This window comes from Daktulosphaira vitifoliae, unplaced genomic scaffold (genome assembly GCF_025091365.1).
Source record: "Daktulosphaira vitifoliae isolate Bord-2020 unplaced genomic scaffold, ASM2509136v1 Scaffold_4, whole genome shotgun sequence".
NCBI classification, from domain to species: Eukaryota; Metazoa; Arthropoda; class Insecta; order Hemiptera; family Phylloxeridae; genus Daktulosphaira; species Daktulosphaira vitifoliae.
Window position 1 is genome coordinate 9,747,410 of NW_026099575.1, and position 24,440 is coordinate 9,771,849.

General features: G+C 24.7%; 2 protein-coding genes across 4 annotated transcripts in view; one reads left to right on the forward strand and one right to left on the reverse strand.

Annotated features, from left to right (window-relative positions):
- The window catches only part of LOC126905467 (LHFPL tetraspan subfamily member 1 protein-like), a 111,848-nt gene extending 97,901 nt beyond the window's left edge, over positions 1 to 13,947 (forward strand). For all 3 annotated transcript variants that reach the window (XM_050685188.1, XM_050685191.1, XM_050685189.1), the window contains 2 exons: positions 12,527 to 12,625; positions 13,371 to 13,947. In XM_050685188.1, the coding sequence (XP_050541145.1) occupies positions 12,527 to 12,625; positions 13,371 to 13,495 (224 nt within the window). In that variant the 3' untranslated portion in view covers positions 13,496 to 13,947. The remainder of the gene's footprint in view (positions 1 to 12,526; positions 12,626 to 13,370) is intronic.
- A 2,958-nt stretch (positions 13,948 to 16,905) lies between these two features.
- Positions 16,906 to 23,902, reverse strand: LOC126905466 (L-xylulose reductase-like). The gene is made up of 6 exons (XM_050685187.1): positions 23,776 to 23,902; positions 18,689 to 18,878; positions 18,361 to 18,607; positions 17,546 to 17,660; positions 17,261 to 17,471; positions 16,906 to 17,195 (listed from the first exon to the last, which is right to left on the reverse strand). The coding sequence occupies exons 2-6, from the start codon at positions 18,834 to 18,836 to the stop codon at positions 17,092 to 17,094; spliced, it is 825 nt and encodes a 274-aa protein (XP_050541144.1). The 5' UTR covers positions 18,837 to 18,878; positions 23,776 to 23,902; the 3' UTR covers positions 16,906 to 17,091.
- Between the last annotated feature and the right edge of the window lie 538 nt (positions 23,903 to 24,440).

Below are 24,440 nucleotides of genomic sequence, written 5' to 3' on the forward strand. Positions count from 1 at the left end.
CCAGTTCGCCGAACATCGACAATACCACAAAAACAAATTTGCTAGTAAACATCACATCGAGTATGTTTTGTCAGAAAACTTTTAAGGCATGTTTACAGTCCATTTATATGTTTTTAGTAAATGCGCCAGTAAATACTGTGAGTATCTATATTTGAATAAAGAAATATTAAGATTATAGATAAAAATGATTATTGACAAAATGGATTATGTCATTATTACACAATAGTAGATTAAAATTAAGTTACTATATGATGTAATGTATGACTCATACTACATTTTTATTGTTTTTTACATCCAAAAGAAATCAATTTAATTAAAAATCGTGTACAATTTAAATTTGAATGATGTAAATAATGTATGAGGCATTATGCTTTACATCCTCAAGAAATACCTCGTAAACAATAAGTACAGATGAATGGTGTTTTATATATTTTTCATTTTAGAATGATTAATTTTTATTAATTTTACTTATTATTAAAAAAAATTATTTCAATACAATGTAATACTAAAGCTGTATATATGAAGTGTATTTAAACAAATTGCAGATCAAAAATAAAAGGTCATTAAAATTTTTAGATAGTCTCCCTATTAAAAGTGTTTACAAAAAAATGTTTGCATGTGGTTCCATTGTTTCAATTTTTGACTTTTTTTTCGTAAAAACATCTTGATTTAAATAAAATTAATTTAAAAATGTTTATAAAAATCATATTATATTAGATAATATTTTATCTTTATGCTTGTCATAATATATTATTTCTGTAAAATTTTAATTTAAAATTAAAACTCTTAACTGAGTTTGCAAATCACGACATCTTTTTATTACAGCGTAGAATGATTAATTTTATAAGTAGTATAAAATTTATATACTTTATGTGACAATAAAAATGGTTTTTTTATAAGAAAAGTTATTATTATACTGATGTGATCACTGTGGTATTTTTTAGTCACACCACGTTCACTACCACAAAAATGTTACTTTCTTATTGTCATCTGAAGGTTGTACTTTAATGTAGGGTTCGTTTTGTACAGCGACTTGTTATTCTATATTGAACGCATTTGAGGTTTTAAAATAGACTCAGGCGAATCCTTATCCTAAAAAGTTATGTGTATCAATTTCTGCGAACCGCCGATTTTGAAAAAAAAAAAAAAGACCCTTCGATGGAATCGTGAAATACCTCTATGATTTCGACCCTATATACGACCGGAAACTGAATGGAATATCTAAATGACCAAAGTCAGATTTATGATGGAAATAACAATTTATAATTTTATACAGTTTCGAAGTTTTTCTATATATATATATATATATATTTATATATATAAACAATTCTAAAAACTTTTATTTTATAAATCAAAAAATGTTCAATCACTTAAGTTAAAATGAATCTAAATTTGCTATTCGATTATCATAGTAACTAAAACTGATAACCAAATTTATATATTGTCCTTTATTAAGACATTCAAATTTTACCTATAAGATAATATTTTCATAATATAAAAAATATGAAAATTATATTTAGAATTTTTAGTCTTTATTTCCTTTTATAATTTATATTGTTTCCATTTAAGCACTAGTGTTTAAAAAGTCAATAAAAATAAAAAAAATACTAGGAAATAGCAACTAAATATACTTAAACATTATATCTTCACAGTGTTATCATTTTTGCTATGAGAGAATTTACTACCCCTTTAATAAGCCTCTCCTTTTATTTATTATCTTATAAATACTTAACGCTTAGTAACGTCATAACTGTAAATATGTTTTCTATTACAACCAAATCAATTTATAATTTTTATATTAAATCAGTTAATTTAAAAAGGTTATCGGTTTGTGTTAAAAAGCCGATTTTTCTTATGTGTAGTGTTAGTTATTAATTTTATAAAACTATTTGATTGACAATAAAATATTACTGTCATATTTTTTAAGACAAAAATATAACTAAAACCCTTTCTTGATTAACAAAGAGTCGTTTTAACTGGTGTTCAGTAAAAATCTATAACCGGTTTCAAATGGTATTAAAAATTATAAATATTATAAAATGCGTATTATAACATATTCTACAGGTTAAAATTTTGCTAATATATTTTGAGTCCATAAGTATTTCATTTTCTAAAGAGTATATTACATTAAAATATAATTTACTTAAAGAAATATTACTATTTAAGTTTTAAGAGACTAAAATAATCTGTATTTCTATATGTTATATTTTAATTTTCATTAAAATTTTTGCATACTTCATATTTAGAGTAACAAGTAAAAGTAACAAAAGTTAAATTTAATCATTACTTTAATTTACTAATAAACCTTACTGATTCTTTACCCAAAGTGTCTTGAAATTCTCCTAAATAGATGTTTATATTTTTAAAAATGAAATTATTGAGTCAATATGTTATTTTTGATAATTAAAATGAAGTGTCCATGATAAATATTTAAAAATCCACAATTGATTCAACTAATATTATACTTAGTAATATTCTATTAAAGATAGTTTATTGTTTTAACTATTTATTACTTAAATTACCATTTATAGAATACTCAAAGCAATCAAATTATCGATTATAACAAGTTATAACTGTTTCTGTAATTTACATAATTAATGTGCATCAATTACATGGATAGCCAAAAGTGCTCAGCAAACTTCAATGTCCGCTTGATCCTAAGACTGTCCATTTACATCACTTCTAGTGTTGTGTCCGATTAATCAAGTTTACAAAGGACCTTTTTTGACGACCACTTTATTTATAGTGCTACTATTATAGACTTTTAAGTAAGGAGATATCGTGTTACAAAAAACACATATACTTAGTAAGCAAACAAGTTAATTTTATTTTAAATATAGTTATTTTAAAAGCTTTTATCATAAAATTAAGAGTGACGTGAAACTTTTTAACGAGTTGGTATGTATAAAATGTCTATTTTTTAAAGAAAATTTGTATTAAATAGTTAACAATAATATGACTTATACAATTAAATAGGACATATTAGTATATTTCAAAACACATATGACATACCAATATAAAGTCAATTAAAAGTATTTGATTATAAATTTTTAACTAACAAAAATAACATATAGTTACGAACACAATCGTGCCGTTAATATCATTATCAAACATGTTTTTCAGTGTTTTAATAAAGTATTAGTATAATCAAATGCTTTTAACGATTTAATAAACTTTCTGTACTAAATAAAACATTTACTTTATTGATTATCTCAATATTAAAATTGTTAAAATTAAATTTTAATGAATTGAATAATGTTTATTTCAAAACGGTTTTTATTATTATTATTTTTTTTTTTTTGTACCACATAACTTTGTTAGAAATTTATGAGTTTATATTTAACTAATTGCTTTATTTCAATTTAGTTTTGTTCACTTTTCAAACAAGATACACCAGACCTATAAAGTACATAATGTACAAAATTTATTATGTAATATTTTTCATCCCTCAAGTACTTGTCTGCAGATAATATCTGCAAATGTTATAATAACTTTAATGTAAATGCCAACTTTCAAAATCGTAATGCAGTGATAGTATACTATTTAAAGTATTTTGATTAAACATTGCAGAGTATTCGAGGATTTATAAAGGACTACGGTATCAAAGTACAGATAAATTCTTAACGTTTTGAATAAGATCAAACATTTACAGTTTTTTTTTTTTTTTGTTTTGTAAATGACATATCAAAACAGATGTTCTTATTATTAAGGAATAAGAAAAATATTTAATACTCAATAAAAAATATTTATACTCGTTCTTAATAAAAATTAATTAAAATTACATCCAATGTTTTTATTTTGTACAAATATCAAACCATCAAGATACCATATCAATAGTGAAAATCGTTATCTATTTAAAAGTTCTAATAACTTACAAAATTGTATAGGCGTAATACTTTAATATCTTATTAAAATTACTGACTTACTTCAAAATAGAATAATCGATTTAAAACTATAGAAACGAGTCAATTAAAAAAATTAACTTTTATTTATTAGGATCATTTAGGTGGCATATTTAGCTCAGACAAGAACGTTTCTAGGCGCTTGGGTACCAGAGTTAGATTTTCTTGTGTTGGGCTATGCAGGTTTTCTAGTTCTGTCTAATACAAACATAGTTTACAAGAGAACACATAAAACGTAAATAATAAAAAATAACATTATTCAAACTTATGTAAAAAACTCATAAATAGAAACAGCTGAAAAATCATTTTTGATTTGTGCGTTGTTCTGATTCTTCAATGACAAATCGTAGAAACTCATATACAGTCAAGATGAAAGACAGCGAGATCGATATCGTATGTATTTTGCATGTAGTGTTAGTATATAATTTATTACCATGATATTTTTAATGGCATTTGTTTGCATATTTTAACCCTGTTTAAAAAATTTCAAAACATTGAATAATTCTATGTTACAACTTGCAAAACTAACACATTCTCTAAAATAAATACATATGAAGATAAAGTATTTGCATTTTGTTTAAATAAATAGTGATCACATCGAATTGTTATGGAAATTTATAACCAAAATTCGACAATAACTTTAAAAAAAATGTTATTAAATTTTTTAGTTTTGACAAAATAAAATTATGCTATGATTTATGTATAGTTCCTAAAATACTTGCCAATATTTGGAATTAAAAAATTGATCGGTTGTAATTATAAAGAGGTCATTAAGCAAGTAAAATTTTAATTATAATATCAAGATTGGCAGGTAATAACTTTTTTGACAGAAAGCAAATCTTTAAATTTCAGGTCTAATATTATTTTGTTCAGCAACATTTATTATATTGTTCAGCTTAAGAACCTTTTGTAATAACTATTGTTAGATATGTTATGCTTTGTAAGTTTACTTCGCCGAATTATAGTTAAGTAGAAGGATTTAATCTTTAAGAGGACCTATCCTCTTGCAAAATTTAAAAATAAGTTATAAAGTCTTAGGTCTATGAAAATCAAACGATTATATATACTATCTAGTTTTTATCATATGATGAAATATATTATCATTTTAACTTAATGAAAATATTTCTTGAACAATAAAAATGAAAAATCTACGTGCATGCACACATATAAATTTTTTTATTAGACAGTAGCTGTTGATTACATCATAAACTTTATAAATCTTGTGAACTAGTTTTAATAACGGAATAAAGAAAATAACTTTTACAATAAAATATAATTAAACTTATTTCAAAATTATTAGGGTTTTGTTTAGTAATAAATTTAATGCGATACAGTTAATATTGTCACTTTATCATTAAAATTTAAAAAATAACCAAGTTTTTTATTGAAATTTTCGTTTTACAATTTCATATAAATTTTTTAACAAATCTATCAGTTTTATTTTAGATTTGACAAACTTGTACAATAAATTAAGTCATCAGATTTTCAGTGGTATCGAAGAAATATAAGTCATTGAGTTGTAATAACAATTACCAAAGAAATAAACGAATAATGAATTATTAATTGCGTCAGAACATTTTTAGCACACTAAAATAATGGCATCGTTTCTCAATTCCAACACAATGAATTATAATGGTAGAATTGAGTTGTGCAAGTATCATAAACTTATATTGTAGAAGGTGATGACATTTTGCTTTTGCACTATCGTATAAAAGCGTAGATATTTTTAATATGTATACTACGTATCCGTTTTTATCAAAATAAGTCTTCCAAGAGTTGTTAGAAAAGTTTGGCTGATGGAGTTAATTCGCTCGAACTTTGTGATTTCCTACAATTTGCCGGTGATTTATGACCAAAATAACCTAATTCAAACTTTTGCGCTCAACAATTGTGATGAATGATTGAAAAAACAAGATAAATTCTCAATCGACGATCGTTTTCAGTGTATTATTTTATCACACATGCCATCGGCAAACTGCTATAATTACATTGTTACTGCAAAATTACTCAGCCGTACGGTGCATTATTTTGAGTACTTTAAAACGAATTTGTATCTTAAGAGCCGAATAAATCATTTCGTGACAACTACTCGTCGATTTTTATTTAACTCTGGCGAAGAAATTAAAGTTTCAATGATCAATTTTGTAAAATACATTACTTATTGTTTTTTTGTTTGTTCTTCGGAGTGAACTCTCGCTCGTAATTTTTCTTCGCATGACATAAGTATCTAATTCATCACACCTATCATTATTTGTCAGCTTGATATAATACATCTGTAGTAATTGAAAGGCAGATTCTTTTTTTTTTTGTACACTACCCAAAATCCATTACAATTAATGAACATTAAATATTGCAAAAAGCGTCTACATGATTTTACATTAAACATAGTTAATTCTGAATGAATATTTAACTAGGTAAACATAAATAAACAATAGGAAGTCTTAATATAAATCGCATCGACTTAACTGAAATGGTAAATTGAAGATTATTTACGTTCGGGTAGTCACCGTATAGTTGCGCGTTTGTATTGTGATAAAAATATTAACGTTTTTTTTGTAAAGGTTGGCAGTTTTTAACCAGTCATATAAAAACCGCGGGGCTTCTAATGACAGCAATACAGAAACAAATAAAAAATATTTTTTCATCGACGAATACCATACAGAGTTAAATTATGGCGTTGTGTTAAAATTGTTCGGAAATAAAATGACTTGTCAACCTTAAACGAGGGGTGCTCGTTTTAAACTTTAATTTATCCATTATCCATTTATCAATTTGTCCATTTATTAATAATGGATAGGTCTTTAAGTTAAAACAAACAGTCCAATCATTTAAAATTAAACAATAAATAAATGCGAATAGTTAGTAAGTTACAATAATACAATTGTTTAAGACAATAGTGTTTTCAAGAACATTCAATATTTAATTAATGAATTGTTTATTAAAATATATTGGTTTTTCGTTACTGTAGTAACAAAATCCATTCTAAACAAAATTTTAAAGTTATAAATTATTTTTAAAACATTTTAATATAATATTATACGATGAAATAACGTTCAAATAATATTATAATAATATTAAAAAATAAAAATGCTATCTGAGTATCGCCGCTAAAGGTTATCTCAGTTTGACAATTTATTATAAAAAGCAAAAATATTGATTAAGTTTATTAAAAAATACCATAACTTAAATAATCCACTAAGTTACTCAGGCAAAATCACCATATAAAACTTTATTACAATCCTATGTTCTTCATTTTTTTTTGTATTATTAGTTATGCTAATTAGAATGTACACAAGAAGTTACTAAAAATCAAAGTTTTTAATTAATTTTAATATTACCTAGTTTTTATTTTTATAATTTTGTAATATGTTAAAATATTACTATTAATAAGTACATCGAAACTAAATGCAATATACAAAGTGGAGACATTTTTGTTACACTTTAAATAATGTTTAATACGAAATCATCAATGCGTTAAAAATGAAAATAAGTCTTGAATAATGTATTTTCTCATAACATTTTATTACATTCTTAAAAATATATTTGACATATTCACGTGTCGACGAGACACTTAAAATAATTGTCTGTAGTGTACTAATATCACATCAGTTCATATTATTAGATATATCGTGGTATAATTTATTTCATACTTAAATAACTTGATTCTCTGCTCTCTTATGATGCACATATACACATTAGAAGACTAGAAAGCCTAAAGATCTAAAAACCTTTGTACTACAACATATATATGTTACACAACAAAGGTATTTAGTGGAGAATATTGTACATTCTACATACTGATTATTAAATTTTTAAACAATATAATTAGATGTTGGTAATATTTAGCACAAAGGACTTTGTTAACAATGAATATTTCGATTGTATTCAAAAATATGTTGAAGTAAAATAACTACCGAGTAGTCATAGAATACGCTGTGCGTTTAAATTTATCATATAACTCTCACAAATATATTTCATTGAGATCCGTAATTTGAAATTTTCAAATTATGTTGATTAAAATATGTTATCGTCAGGATAGAATTTTTGGTTAAAATATTTTCCTTTTCCTGACACAATAATTTTATAAATCGAATAATTATTCAATCATTCAAATTAAGTTATAGAAAAATATTTACTAAAAACAATCGAATTGGTATTATTATTTGTTTTGAAATAGAATTATCTTATTGATATTCACTAAAATTTAAGTTTTAATAATCGTTAAAACTTCATCCAACAAAGCCCATTAAGCCCAACAACTAAGTCCATCAAAAATATCAAACTAAAAATTTTAATTCTTCAGTTGATATTTAGAATGGTCTTATAATTTTTACATTTAATAATTTTATTTTTTTAAATCAGTTTAGTTTTTAAACTAAAATATAAAACAATGATGATGATTCTCAATTTGAACTTTATTGTCGCATTTTGATTTGTTACTAATCATATCAAATCATACTCCTTACTCCCATATAAAGTACCTCAATAGTATTGTAATGTTTGTCAAAACGTCACGTCTGCTCAATTTTGCCATTCAATTGACGCCTGTAACACCGACTGTATTTCAATCACAGTTAGCTTATTATACTGATGTACCCGTATAAATCACAAGGGTTCAACTTGACACTGCTAGTATTGTAGTCCCTTTACCGCAATTCAAATACACCCAATAAAAATACCTTAAATAGTTTTCAAATAAAATTATTATAGTTTAAATTATGTAGTAAATATTTAAGTTACAAATGAAGAATTCTAACAAAAATATATTTAATATATTTAATTAAATTAATAGAATTGATCAATTTCTTATTTCATTATATGTATATGAAAATATTATAGTTATTTAAGAATTATATTTTTTATGTCATTGACCATGAACTGTTTTGTTTCTTTGTTATAATTATTCTTTTATCCTGTGCATTCTTTGATATTAACCAAACTAACATAATAACACATGTCTATGTCGTAGATTGTGAAAGATATTGTTTATAATATGATGTACTCAAAATTACATTTATTTTTAAACTTAAATATCCAAGGTGAATCAATAAAAAATAGAATTTGTTTTATTCGAGTGACATTGATTGTCAATAAACACTGTCGGAATAAAATTGATGTTTCTGTTTTTCAGTGGACTTTTTATCAACACCTTTATTTATGTGATTTATGGTAGGGCTATTTAACTATGCGGTCTGGTATAAAGGGCTACCAATTCATTATACGTGTTACATCAATGTTTACCTACCATCCTTTCAAAGTTACTATATAACCCTAAGCTATTTGGCGTTATAGAAGGGCAGAGGTATGTGAATGGAAATTACTGCTCTGTTAACGTGCCGTCCAATAACAGTTTTGAAGCTAAATACAACCTATTGGTGTGCTTTTGATTTGCTTTTGCTCTACTACACTTTCCATCGGTTTGTCGTAGTCGAAACATATATTTTGGTCTTTATCCGACTCTTGGTAGCTAACACTCTAGGGCAGTATATTATCAGATCCTAGAAATGCATATGAATTTAACTCGACGCATTGCTGGTAGTTAATCTTTACCCTAGTCTGTTGTCAAAAACTGAGAAGCCTCCTCGTTTATATTATTCGGATATTGCTCGGGGAAATAGACCTCGTAGGGCTATAGATGTTTGTACAACTTCACAAGGATGTGAATAGCACCGGGTTGAAATACGTGGTCGCAATACTTGATTAACCACTTGGGCCACCCAAACAGAGTGCAAATATACATACTTAGACATACATATGTATAAATTAAATATTAAACTGTCAAACAATAACTACATTTTCGATTTTGTAAATTTCATGTGTTTTACCTAAATCCGACATTTATATTATCCAAGTTGTGTTTAACTGAACGAGATGGCGAAAAAATGTATTAGTGTGTCAGATATTTACCGGTTTCAACAATTTCATTTCCTTTCTTTTCACTTTTTGTTCGAGTATATAATTTAAATATTCAAAGCTACAAAAGTAGAATAATACTCCAAAAGTCATAAAATTAATTTTTTATGAACAATCATTTTTTTTTTCATATTATTTATGGAAATAGGGTTAAATTGATGTCAGGATGAATAAAATTGCAAAATATTTGAAAATGATTACAATTACATTTTATAGATGATTCATAATATCGATTTTATCTACTGTTAATAATCTTGTACACTCTGTATATAAAAAATAAATGTCAATAAATAGCGGGGATACCATAATATCTCATTATATTGTATATTTCTAAATAGGTTTCAAGTAAGCTAAAAATCAAAACATTTTTGCATTTATTCTGATATTTAAGTATACAACAAATAGAAAAAAATATTGTTCACTATCTTTAAAAAATGATGCCTTTTTATACGCGTAAGCTAAAATATTGTAAAATATTAATAAATGACGGTTGAAATATATATTTTTTATTTAATTAACTATATATTTTATTTAATTAATTTATATAAAATAATTTTAATTAATTCATATAATCTAAATAGAATTCTCAGTTCAAGTTTTTCAAAATCATTACATTTTATATCTCGAGTCGAGTAATTCTAACAGGAATTTTATTATATTCTAATTTTGTAAGTTCTAATAAATTAAAATATACGAAAAAAATAATGAAATAAATAATCGTTCTGTTTACCGAAATTAACATGCTACATAAGTTTCCCTCTTTCACATGGAATCAAAGATTGATTAAGCTAATGATGCACGACACAGGTATTATGGCCAGTTAGCACAAGAAAACTGACAACACCAATGAGAAAATCACAGAAAAATTTTGTTGGGATACAACCGAGACCCCATGCCCCAAAACACATGTTTCTACTCACTAGGCGAGGCCGACCTCTAATAAATAACATAAGAATACAATTTTATGCTATAATAAAATATTTTGACTTATGCTTTATTTATAAAAAAGGTACATTTTTTTTAAAAAGATTAGTGTACAACATTTTTTATTATATACAGGGTGGCCCACCACTCAATGACAACTTAAATAACTTTTGATCCAGTTAATATTTTTAGTTGATTTTTTTTTTAAATAATAGTTATACGTTAGGTCTATAGCTATATCTCAATAATTAATTTTTTTACATTTTATTAAAAATATTAATTATTTTTAAATTTTAAATAAAATGTAAAAAAAAAAAATCTAAGATAGCTATTTTGTAGAGTAGAATTTAAGAAAAATTTTAGTAAAAAAATATCTTATTAATATTCAGTAGTAAATATTCTGTAGCGTTTTGAAGTTTGTGAAAATTTGAATTTTCATGTATTATTTTACGGTATTAAACATTGAAATACGTATTGAGAAAAGGACAGAAGAAAACGCTATCTTTTCATGATTACTGTGTATACATATGATGATAATGTGTATACATTACAAACTTGGCATTAATACCATGATAAGAAATTAGATAAGGCAATTATTACTTATCACTCTCATTCAAAAGTATATTTTTTTTTTACATTTTTAGCTTACTTAGACCTATTAGAAATATACCATATAATGAGACTAATTATGATATCTCCGCTATCTACTACGGACTTAAAATGTTTAATCTGAATAATTTGTATTCTACAGTAATAATTGAACTATTTTGATGTACTTATCATAATATTTTACCAAAAATTGAATATTAGAGGACATTTTTTGTTTTTCGGGATATTTTTGGTCAAAATACTAAAAACAAGTTAAGCGACCAGTAAACATTTTTTTAAAAATCTCATTTTTTAAAAATGTCCATTTTAATGTAATTAATATAGTTAAAAAAGGGTTCCATTAAGTTTTCGATGATTATCTTTTTTTGAATCACCTAATACAGGAGTACTTAAAGTATGAACTTTTTTTCTATGTGCGAAATGTACTATAAGTATGCACCATAAATATATGTTATACTTTAAATGGAAATTTATAAAAATATAAATTAAAAATTTCTTTTTATGAATATTATTGCTCAATAAGTTTGTAATAATAATATGCTAAATAATTAGAAAAAAAAATAGTAGTGGTGGATCTAAAAAACAAATCGAACACAGTAAAAATACTGTCACTAGACAGTATATATTACACACTAAGCAACCAACGCAGTTCCTAAAAGCGCTGTGCTTAAAGAATTCGTCACGCGTATATAAAATGCATGAAAAAGGTTCTTTCTTTTAAAGAATAAATAAATAAAAAATTAAGGGCCACGAAAAATCGTTAATGCATTGTAATATTTAGCACCCTAATTAATCCTTTAATATTAATAATTTATATAATCCTGCATATTAATCCTTTATTTCAATTTAAATGTGTAGTACATCACCCGATGGCAATTATTGTGGGCATATTACTGTACCAAAATTTGAGATAACATTAAAAAAAGATATAATGGTAGTAGAGTTAAAATTTTTAAGTTTATCTATAATATACGATCTGTATAATTTAAAATCAATATTATGCATAGTGTCCAACAATAAATGAGATTAGAGTAGGTTAATGTTTTTAAAAAGATACACTAAGCCGAGATGAAATATTGTAATAATATTATTTGAGTCATTGGCTCAATTTTTCAATTAAATTAAAATGTAAAGTTAAATAAGTTGAAACGCTATTATATTTTATTTATCTTTTTTAGCGGCATTGGTAAGTGGTGGAGGCGCATTTTATCCTATTGGCTGGGACAATCGAGAAGTGAAAGAATCATGTGGAAACATTTCTGGACCGTATAAACTCGGTAAATAAACACTATTGATTTTACTAATTTTAACAGTTCTGGTGGTTAATATCTCAGTTTAATTGAAGGTAAAAAATTTTACTGTCCACATAATAGAGCTAAAATCGGTAAATAAATAAATTCGTACTATTTAACATATCATAAATTATAAATATTATTTTTAATTGTATTCCTAATGTCACGCCATAAACAACACAGAATATTACAACTTTTTTTTTTGAAAAAATTAATCAATTTCACCTATATGTTATGGAACATATAAAATGTAAATTTCAATTGATTGAAACGTCTAGAGTATATTGCACTTTTAAAATTTTATTAACAAATTGACGACCATACATTTACAACGAAAAAAATGTGATTGATATCGTTGTAAAAGAGAATAAAGAATAAAAGAAAAAACCATTTTAAATGGTATGTTGCAAATATTACAGCAGATTGGCTATTATGTGGTTTTTCTTTTACTGATGACTTCTACATAAATAATAAACATTTATTGTTTTTTACCGATTGAAAAAAAAAAAACATTATCGATAACGGCATCTAACGGTAGAAATATTTATATCTAAACAAAATGTAATTAACAGCGAGTAAAATAAAAGTAAATTACATCCCGAGTAAAAAATGTCACGGTGAAAACCACAACGAAAACACTGAACGTTTGTAAACGATAATACGTTTATTTCTTGGAATAAATAAAATGATTAATCTTTATTTTGTAATCAACCGATATTGTTTTACACAGGAACTTGTCATCTGTCATGGTCCGTTTATATGCTTGGATCGTCAGTTGTATTGTTGTTGTTGTGTTTCTACTTGAGCTTTTACGCGTCCCGGGACAGCCCGGGGAATTCATTTCGTTCTATCTGATGAGTGCACGCCCAGGCAGCCGCAGCAGCCAGTACCGGACACGCCGCTGGCCAGTATTTCTGCCGGCGTTCGTGAAGAGTATGAGGACGACACGCAATTCAAACGCACCGTGATCGCTCACTGCAAACTGTAACTAATAAATAATTAATGTGAAATCAACAAAAAAAAAAATGAATTGATATTTTCGTGAAAAAAAAATAACAAATATTCGTACCAAGAGAGGAGTCACACGTCCATTCTTTTTGGTCGGTGCTCGACAGCGACTAAATTGTTTTCGTACATTACACTGGGTTGTATTGAAATGTTTAATTCAAAACTAAAACATGATACATTTATTCAAAGATTTTAAATTTCTACTCTCAAACTTTTGCTATAGATTGACCACATATTAATTTTAGTAAATACTATTTATATCTAGTAACATGTAAATAAGTAGTACACGTTATCATACGCTTACACGTAAGACCCATAATCAAATTATAATTTTCTTAAATCAAATTTTATATCATAATATTGTACCATGTTATCATTGATTAATATACATTATTGTTTAAATAATTGATTAGAGTTGTTGTTACTAAATTAGTGTATATATTCATAATTATGTTGTACTTATGTAATTAGTATATATTAATAAAGATCGAATCACACGATCGAAATTATAATAAAATATTCATTACAAATAATTGAAAAGTACTTATTGTATTGGAAAATTTAGACACACGTGTGTCATCAATCTAAAANAATTTTGGAAAATTTAGACACACGTGTGTCATCAATCTAAAACTTAATATATCGATAGCTAAAAAATAACTATTGTACACACTCTGTAATAATTTAACAAGAAGTCTTAAAATTTCATTTTAATATGTAAATTAATGTTCACGTTGATAAATTCTTTTAGGCCTCGAAAGATTTGCATGTTAAATGCGTATAACTGTTGAGATTTTTATTTTTAACTATAATTATTGCAGTTATTATTTTAATGTATTGACAGTGAGTACATTTTAAATTATTTTATACAACTCCAATGTAATTATAAAATTAAGTATGGTTATGTTAATACTTGTAAAATTAAAAGCTCATTTTTTTATGAATTCATTTTTATTCTATCGCAAATGTTATTGTTTTTATTTTATAAAAAATAAAGGTTCTATATTAAATTTTTTTTTTTTATGAAGCTAACTAGGAGTTATCATCGAAAACGTTTATTTAACTTCGCTGAAAATGGATTTTTTTTTTATAAAATTCATTCATTACATAATTTTTATTCATACATAACAAATTGTTTTACTTAAATAACATTTTAAATACTTAAAGTCATTTCTGGGAATGCTTATGATATATAATTATACATAAATCAGTAAATATTTCATGTAATAACTTTTCAAAAATTATGATAGTAATTTATAAAAAAATAGATCATTAGATTTATATCGTATTCCAATGAAATTTTTTTTTAACATTATTTTTCAAACTGAAACATTCAGTACTAATAAATAATAAGTTCAGTTATAAAAAGTAAGTATTTATTATGAATTTTTAAAAATAATTCTAATAATTTAAAGCAATTTAATTGATAAACTAATATNTTTATAAAAAAATAGATCATTAGATTTATATCGTATTCCAATGAAATTTTTTTTTAACATTATTTTTCAAACTTTGAAACATTCAGTACTAATAAATAATAAGTTCAATTATAAAAAGTAAGTATTTATTATGAATTTTTAAAAATAATTCTAATAATTTAAAGCAATTTAATTGATAAACTAATATCTTTAATAACTATAATCAACAATTTTTTATAATGTCGAATTTTGTAATTAGCGTAATCGGAGAAGACACTACACTACAGATTTTAAGACTCAGACTCTTACTATAACACAAAAACTTGTCTCTTAATGAGCGATCTAAACTTAAACAAAACTAAATAGAAACTAGCCTACATATTATCTTTCCTGAACGATTATTATTGTTTTTGTAAGTATAATATTCTGTGTCAATTGAGACTTTCTTGACATGATATTCGCATTTATGCAATTGTCTTTCTTAGCATTTATAATACAATTTGTGTAGATTACAGATATTTCTATATTATAATAAAATAGTATATAATTTTTAAAAAGAGGTTTTGTCGTGCCAAATAGATAATATTTTACATATAACAGCAAATTGATCAGTTTTTTTCGATAACGAATAAGTGTTTAATTTCTTGTAATTTAGTAAAAATGTATAAAAAAATATGTAAATGTATAGAAAAATGTTCTGCATAAATATTTTGTATAGATCTATTTATTGTACGAGGAAGCTTTAAAATAAAAATATAGAAATATTTATCACAATTTTTTCAATTTAATGATGAAAAAAATTCTTTTTCTTAGAAATTTTATTCATAATGAAAACAGGCCTTTTTAGGTAAATTTTTATTAATTCATTTTTATACTTCGTTTAATTAATTTTTAATTTAATATTAACAATCACATTGCATTTAAGGTACTTAATTTTAGTTTCCAGAATGTATCACTAAAAAATCAATAACAGAAAATGTATAGCATAGATTTAACTACGATATGAGTAATTATTTAAAAGTAATTTTTTTACTGATGTTGAACAAAAAAAATAAAAGAAAAAAATGGTACTGATTATTAACATTTATCTAACGAGAGATATTCTCTCTAAGTTTTTTTGTCGTTTTTGAAAATAAAAAATGTTTTAATAAAAATGCGTATGCAATATTCATAGTACAAACTATCGCATAGATTTGGGTAGCTATTTTTAAAATTTGAATGATCACTTAATAATTTAGAAGATTACAAATATGTCAATTAACAAATCCGTTAATTTAATTTACTTTAATTAATTTAATTGACAATGACACGTACAAGGTGTTTCTTGTGACATTCACTTATAATCTTCATTTTGTAGTTGTAATTTAATTTTTGTTCTATTTCACAGTATCTACTAATGCAATCCACAATACATAAAAACTGATAAAACTATTAAGGTGATATGCATTTTAATTTTATAACAATCTAATCATTTTGAATAACGCTAATGATAGTCATAACAAGCGATCAATCGTATTTATATTATACAATATAACTTAATATTATACCTGTAATTATTATGTTATATTTAACTTTTTAACAACAATTTTTTTATGATATTTTTATAGTAGTTAGTCTTTTTTTATGATGAACACAGTACTATTTATAAAAAATACTTTTTTCAAATTAATAACAATGTTTGATATTTTTTAAATACAACTTTTTAATTGTTAAAAATAATCTCAATATCGAAATTATTTTTACTATCACATAACATGAATCTTTTTTTTACACATAAATGGCAATGTAAAAGTATAAATTAATAAAAATAGTAATTGTTTAAAATTAAAAATTTAGCGGTGAATGATATAATTCTATGTATAAAATTAAATAACATTATTATGCTTTGGAAAATAACAAATAAATGTAGTATTTTTTATGTCCAAAATGAACATGAGAACAATATTTAAATTCATGTGGATAAATATTGATGAATGCTTTTATAGTAAATCATTTACTAAAATATCATCCTAGGATTTTATAAGTCTAACCAGATAAAAATCCACCATCGACCACAAGAGCTGTCCCATTTACCATGCTAGAGTAATTACTCAACATGAAAATTACTGCATTTGCAACATCATCAGTTTCTAGAAAAAATTATATTGTAAATAATCAACTAATTTTTCGCTTAATTTTGAAATAATCATTATACCGGCAAATCTTCCTAATGGAATGCGGTTTAAAATTGGTGTAGATTTGGCTGGATCGGACCAGGCAATTTTACCCATTCGAGTCATTACAACTGTTGGATTCACATTGTTAGTTCGTATTCCAAATTTTCCGAGTTCAATAGCCATAGTTCTAGTAATTTGGTTAACAGCTCCTTTTGAAGCACAGTAAGTAGTATGATCTGGAATGGCTCGCTGAAAAAAATAATACTTATCAAATGAATCATCAACATAATATTTGACAAATATTAAAATGAAAATTAATAAACCGTTGATATAGTTGAAGAAATATTAACTATTGATCCTTTGATACCAGCATCAATCATATTTTTTGCTACAGCCTGACTTATTCTTACAATGGCTCTAGCATTTACATTCAATGTCCTATTTAAAAATATACATTTAACTAATTCAAAGTTACTGTAATATAAAATGAATGGTAAATATAAATGACAATATGTGATTATTTATTTTTATTACTCAGAAACATTAATTTAAATAACACTATATTTAATGAGTCAAATTTTGTACGGTTGGAGAAAAAACAACAAAAATAAGTACTCCAATGAGGTTTTCAGTGATAATAAAACTACTGTCATAAAGTCACCTTCATTATTAGACACAACAACTTCTTCATATCAATATTTAATTAGGTGGTGTTGTGAAGAATGGACAATTATTTGTTTTAGTCACATCTTACAAAACAATTTAACAGCAGATAGTTTCAAAAAAAATTGTGTATGCGTCATTTACCTTGAAATATTTAATTACACTAGAATTTTTGTAAATAGGTATTATATAAAGTTAAAAGGTTAAAAATTGCTTGAAATTTAAATAAAATATAAATTCCTAACCTTAGTTCTTTAAAGTGGTGCAACATAATTTTCTGGTGTCGTAGTAAAAAATGGATTTATCGTTATGATCGCTTATAAAGACTTTTTAAACGCATGGAATTAGTTTTTATTGATAATGTATATTCTGTAAATGAACGCTCATGTGGCTTCCCTATGTAAATTCAAATATTGCGTCACCGGCTCTTAATATAATTTATATAAAATATTGTAAAAACAAAAAATAATCTTACTTATCCCAACCATATTCAGTCACATCGAAAAATGGTTCGATTACAGCTACACCTGCATTGTTTACTAAGCCATGGACTGGACCAATGTCTTTCATTTTCTTATAAGTATTTTCCCAGTCGGAAACATCACAAAATACTTGCTTCATATTTGAGCTTGTTGGAGGAGCAGCACCTTCTTCTTTTTGCACTACTGCAAAGACAAATGCCCCTAAGTCTAATAACCTTTCAGTGATTTTATGTCCCATGCCTATGTAAAATTCACATTTGAATTAATCAATTTATATGAAAAATAAAAATTAATATAAAATTTTGAAACTCTAATTCTTACCGGTACAAGATCCCGTAACGATGAAGCGCTTGTCTTTGAAATAGTCTTCCATTCTAGCTGGCGATTCGGTAGCCAAGCCCCTGAATAGGACATTGACAGCCATTTTTCCAACAACCTTGGACTGCAATTTGCACAAAGAACGGATCATTTTTAGATGTTATTTTTTAATTTTGGTACTGACAAAGCGAATCTAAAAAAAAAAGAAAATTGATTCATAAGGTTATCGTTATCATATAGTTTTAGGATAGACCTACTGTGAGTCACGTAAAAAAATATCTTATCATTAAATATTCAATAGCAAAAAAAAAAAAACGTTTAAAAAGTATGAATTAAATTAATGCTAACACGTGGATTTTGTCGTCAATGAACTGATAATTTATGTGTAGTAAAAACTAACAATCGCAGTATAAAAAAGCGTGTGGGGTATTTCTAAAATAATTTATTTAAAATTTCAATAATATAAGTGTACGTTGATAAATTTGGCGATTCGCCAGCTAATGTTGTTGTAAAATGAATTTTATCGCGTGAATCATATGAGAGATGTGCGTGTAATAAAATTTTGTGACGTTTCAATTCTTGACAAAAAATTGTGAACAGAAGAATTATAAACCTGAACTAAACACAAATTATTACCAAAAAATGTTTTTAAATCATTCATTAACCGTTAATACAACTTGACAGCATTAATATGCAACATTTCTAGTTATTTAAATTACTTATAAAGTAAAAATTAAAAATAAACATTTCATCATATTTCTATCATATTTACAAAATCAGATTACTTTACTATAAGTTTTGATTAAATAATTTTTTTTTTAACTCTACTTATTTTTAGCTGAAAAACTAAGAAAACGTTTTTATTATTTTACTAAGCATAGTATATTTTTTTAATCAACAACAATAATAATAAAATATCATATTGATATTACAGACAAATTATAATTTGCCATTAAAATTAGGACAATTTTTTGTCAAAAATTTGATTTGATATTTATTTGTTTATTGAACTTATAAAGTTTACCAAAGTCAGATATGAATATTTTTCATTTAAAATACTTAAAGACAGTCGTAGTAAAATATTAAAGAAAAAATTATGGCATCAATCTAAAAGTATTACTATTTTCATAACTTGTAAAATTAAAAATAACTATTATTAATTTATAACTATTAAGGTTTTTTATTTTAATATTTGTATTTTGTATTATTTTTACTCTTAAAAATGTATGAGTCTACGATAAGGTAGATAAGAGGTCAATAACGATAAAGATTTGAAATGGTATACTTAAACGTATAACTCAAATTATTTTTTACTTCATATCAGATAATTGAAACCATTTACTAACATAATTCATGGTACTATAATGCTTAATTGTATTTCATCTATAAACATTTTTAGTTTTTGACTTGTAAATTTAAGGTTGGTACACTACTTTTGTATATTACATATATTACTTCTTAGTTATTTTTTTGACTAGATTACATTTACTTTCAAGAAATACTACACTAACTCATAAGTATGCATATTTTATATCAATATATCTTCAATTTTGCATTATTAAATTTTTGTTGATTATCGAAAAAAAATGGATTTTTATTGATAAGTAATTTTTTATAGAACAAATAGTTTTTATTTTTAGTTAATATAAAATGAAATATTTTGTAATAATTTGACGATAATATTTTCATATTATTTAAAATTAAACATTAAAAAAAAAAAACAATTTTTTTTATTGTAGACTGAAAAATAGATACCTATCTGTCATTTCTAGCAAGAATAAAAATTGTTATTGAAATTATTCTTTAGTATTGTGCAAGAAACTAACTAAATAAAGCGGTAAATATCGTTGGAATAGAATTACATTGTGATAGTACAATTTTTTCTGTTTGAAGAAAAAAAGTGAGCATTTTCCCAAATGTATAGAAATTCCTCGTTGACAAATTCTTAATAATGTTACTAGTTTAGTAAATTACTAAATCTTATTTACTTCGTTATTGTATCTTAAACTTCAAAAACAATTCAATTTAACAGTTATACATTTAATGAAACCAAAGATAGTCTTAATTGCAAATTTTATGTACAGTTCAAAAAATTTTAATTTAAGGCCGCTAAAGGTGAAAACTTTTTTTACAGAATGCATATATTTTTTTAAGGTCACTTAATTGAAAATAATCTGAAAGCTTATTAAATTTGTCTAAATTAAATATTTAATTTATTTTTATGTATATGTATTGGATGTCCCATTATGTTGTGAAGGTTTGTCATAAATAAAAGGATTTGTCAGATCACCTGTATATATGAATGAATTAGTTGAATGAGATGAGTTGAAATGTAGTAAAATAGTGTTTTTAGATATTATCTTTCACCTTGTTCAAATATAAAATTACTTATCATATCACATAAATCAATTGCATAAAATGGAGGTGCAGGTGAAGTGCAATGACCCAAAATTGATGATAAGTAAGAACTATAGTTCTTATAAATGCATATATAGAATATTTAAAAAAGAAGGATGTTTCGTGACCTTGTGTTTATTAAATTTAATAATGCTTAAAGTCAAACTAATTTCATGAATACATCAGCCAGTCTACTTATTGCTTAGAACAAATACAAGTGCCAACATAATGCAAAAAGTTGTATGGAATGTCTACAAGATGACAACTGAAAGTAAAATATAAACAGTATATGATACTATATAATATACTGTTCGTCAACTTTTGAATTTTAAATAGAAAATTTTTATATTAAGGTTTTTTTTCACTTATTAAAATTATGATAAATCATTTAAACTATAAATCATGACACATAAGTAAAAGACTCAAATCAAATTTATATCTAATTTGATCATTATTTAATAGTAATAATAATTTAATAATTAATTCATCAATGGCCATCTTCTAGACAAAAAAAAACCTGGACTTAGACAAGGGAACTCTTTTACCATGAATTAACTAACCTAAAAATAAAATTAGAAATATTTTTGATTACTTTCAGTTATATGATTTTCTCAATTTATCAACCATGAATTATTTTTCATACTTTATATGGATAAAAACTTAATTATTTTTAAAAAGTAACAGGCCTATTTATTAGTTAATAATCTAAAAGATAAAGAAAATAACTGATCGATAATAAGTTTCAAATAAGTATTTTGGATGTTATTTACACTTTAATACTTAGACAGGAAGATGAACGCGGCTAATAAACTCGTTATGGTAAAAAAAGTATAACCCACACCTCACTTACAGTCTATAATTTTTATGTGTTAATAACTTCTATAATACTGATCTAAAAGTTGCAACAGACGAATAATTTTCTTAATTTGAACAGTATCTAATAAATAATTATTTTATTTAAAACAAATTAAGGTGCTATTTTTATAAGATATAAGGAATGAACATAAAAATATTTCATAATTGTTAAATTGAGAAAATCGTGTTAATAAAAGAAACTAAAAAAATATTTTGAATTTTATTATTATTTTTTAGTTAATTAAAATTAAGTGGTTTACAAAAAATCACCTTATATATTATTAATATTTTTGATGAAATTGATGTTAAAGTAAATTGAATTAAAATATTCGTTAATTAATTTTGTCTCGTATTTAAAAAAAATAATATATATATATATATATGCTAATATTGTAATATAGATAAAATACTTAATAATTTTTCTATAAAAAATTTAAAAATTCTCAGTTTTTAATAAAAATAGTTATTATTTTCTAATTTCTATAGTATATAAGTATCCAGAGTATTAAGACTAAATTTATTTTTATATATTTTTTAATACATGTGATATAATAATTCAATGAATGATAAGATATTCAAACTCAACGACATCTTCTAAGTAACTTATATTTAATAATATGTAAATATCGAAAAGTCGATAAAGAATTTATTTAAAAATCAGACATATACATAGATAATAGTTATTTTATAGTAGTCATTTATAATATATAAATAGCAATTAACTCGAATGGGTTAGGTATATTTAGCACTCGTTTAGTTTTGAAAATAAGATTATTTTATTAACTATATGTTTTTTATAATGAGAATTATCTTTTCTATTTATATGAAATGTAGTAAAACATTGTGCTAAAAACACATGTTGCTATTCATTTTTTAAGTAACTAAAAATTCGAGACTTTTCTAGTATTATTAATATCATGTTAGAACTATTTTATTTTAATATTTGTTTAAAAGCATTTAAAAAAAAATTATTAGTTTATTACTTATTTAAATTATTTACCAAATTTAATCCGAAGATACCAAAATTTATAATTTCATTTAGAAATGTAAAAGGAGTTAAGAGAAAGTTAGCTACTATTTATCAAAAAAGATTTTAACTAACAATAAGATCACAGTTTCTAGGCGCCTACTATAATCAAATTCTCATTAATGAGAATTTATAAAATGTAGTCAATGGTTCGTTTGAATGAAAAAAAAAATATACGACGAATCTCAAACTAAGCTGTTATGAATATAAATATATTAACGAAAAATTCAAACTAAGCACAAATTGACTTATTGTATGTTGCGATTCGACAATATATGATGGAATATTTTTAATTTTGAAAATAATTAAAATTTGAAAACCACGTGTTTTTATAGATTTTCGAAAACCTGATTTATCAAACATCTATTTATTTAATTTAGATTAAGATGACGGCGAATAATTCTCCATCAGTTGTATGCTGTAATCTTTTAACTGTGCGAATCATTTAGTTAGAGCTTAACGAACTACACGGGGATGAAATCGAAACTTTTGGCGCGTGCGCACAGCACATGACTTTATGCAATGACGCCAAACTAAACGATTAAACAGAACGTCGTGCTGACATATTTTCGATAGAAAAGTCAAATTACGACTATTTGGCACTTCGTTGGCCTTCGAGCGGGTTTAGAATATAGGGATTCTTTCCTTGTTTCCTATTTATCAATGCTATACGAAATTATATACTGCAAGTCACTTTTTTTTTAAGAGTATATTATAAAATATAATATAAATAAAACAACTACTAAATATTATCTACGCTAGTGTAGATATATTGGTCAAAAGAATAGCATTCCTAGTCTAAATCACTTACCACCGTTTGCCGGGCACCAACTACAGGAAATACCGTACTTAGAGTAGCACTACTTGTGGCGCACTGACAAGCACACGCCGAGCGAGCTGCCGTTTTTTGCAAATATATACGATCACGTTCGCTTGTGACGTGGCTGCCGGGTGGGGGCCATTGAACGTAAGCCGTCAAAAGTACACGCACAGCTGTGGCCAACAAGTGGATTCAGAAGGTTGGCGGCGCCCAGTTCAGACGTAACAGTCTCCTTGGGCTGCCGACTTACACAGAAGATCAACTCATTTTTAAATATTATCAATTGGAACTCGACATTTGGTTACTAAGCAAATAACTCACGTTGTGTATTTATTTCGCATAAGTACACTTATACAGAGTGTTAGGTACACACAATGCGCAAATAAAAAAATGTATTTTTTTAATATGTAACAATAATACGGTGTTATGATTACATATTACAATTTCAATGTTGCATATTAAAGTTGCTGGATACAAATTTTAAATTAAATTTATCATTTTCAAATAAAAACTTATCGATTACGATCAATTAATTTATTCCATTTATTAATAATTATTGTAATAAAGTAATTTAATCATTAGACGTATTGAAAAATCTAAAATATTTTACTTCAAATGCATATAATGAATTCAAACTAATACTTATAACATTTTAT

What these genes read in the sequence shown, in the direction of transcription:
- LOC126905466 (XM_050685187.1), bottom strand. Translation starts at nt 18,836, where the DNA reads ATGATCCGTTCTTTGTGCAAATTGCAGTCCAAGGTTGTTGGAAAAATG. An exon ending in TTTCTTCAACTATATCAACG is followed by an intron (nt 17,472 to 17,545) that starts GTTTATTAATTT and finishes TATTTTTTTCAG; the next exon opens with CGAGCCATTCCAGATCATAC. An exon ending in TCCATTAGGAAGATTTGCCG is followed by an intron (nt 17,196 to 17,260) that starts GTATAATGATTA and finishes AATTTTTTCTAG; the next exon opens with AAACTGATGATGTTGCAAAT.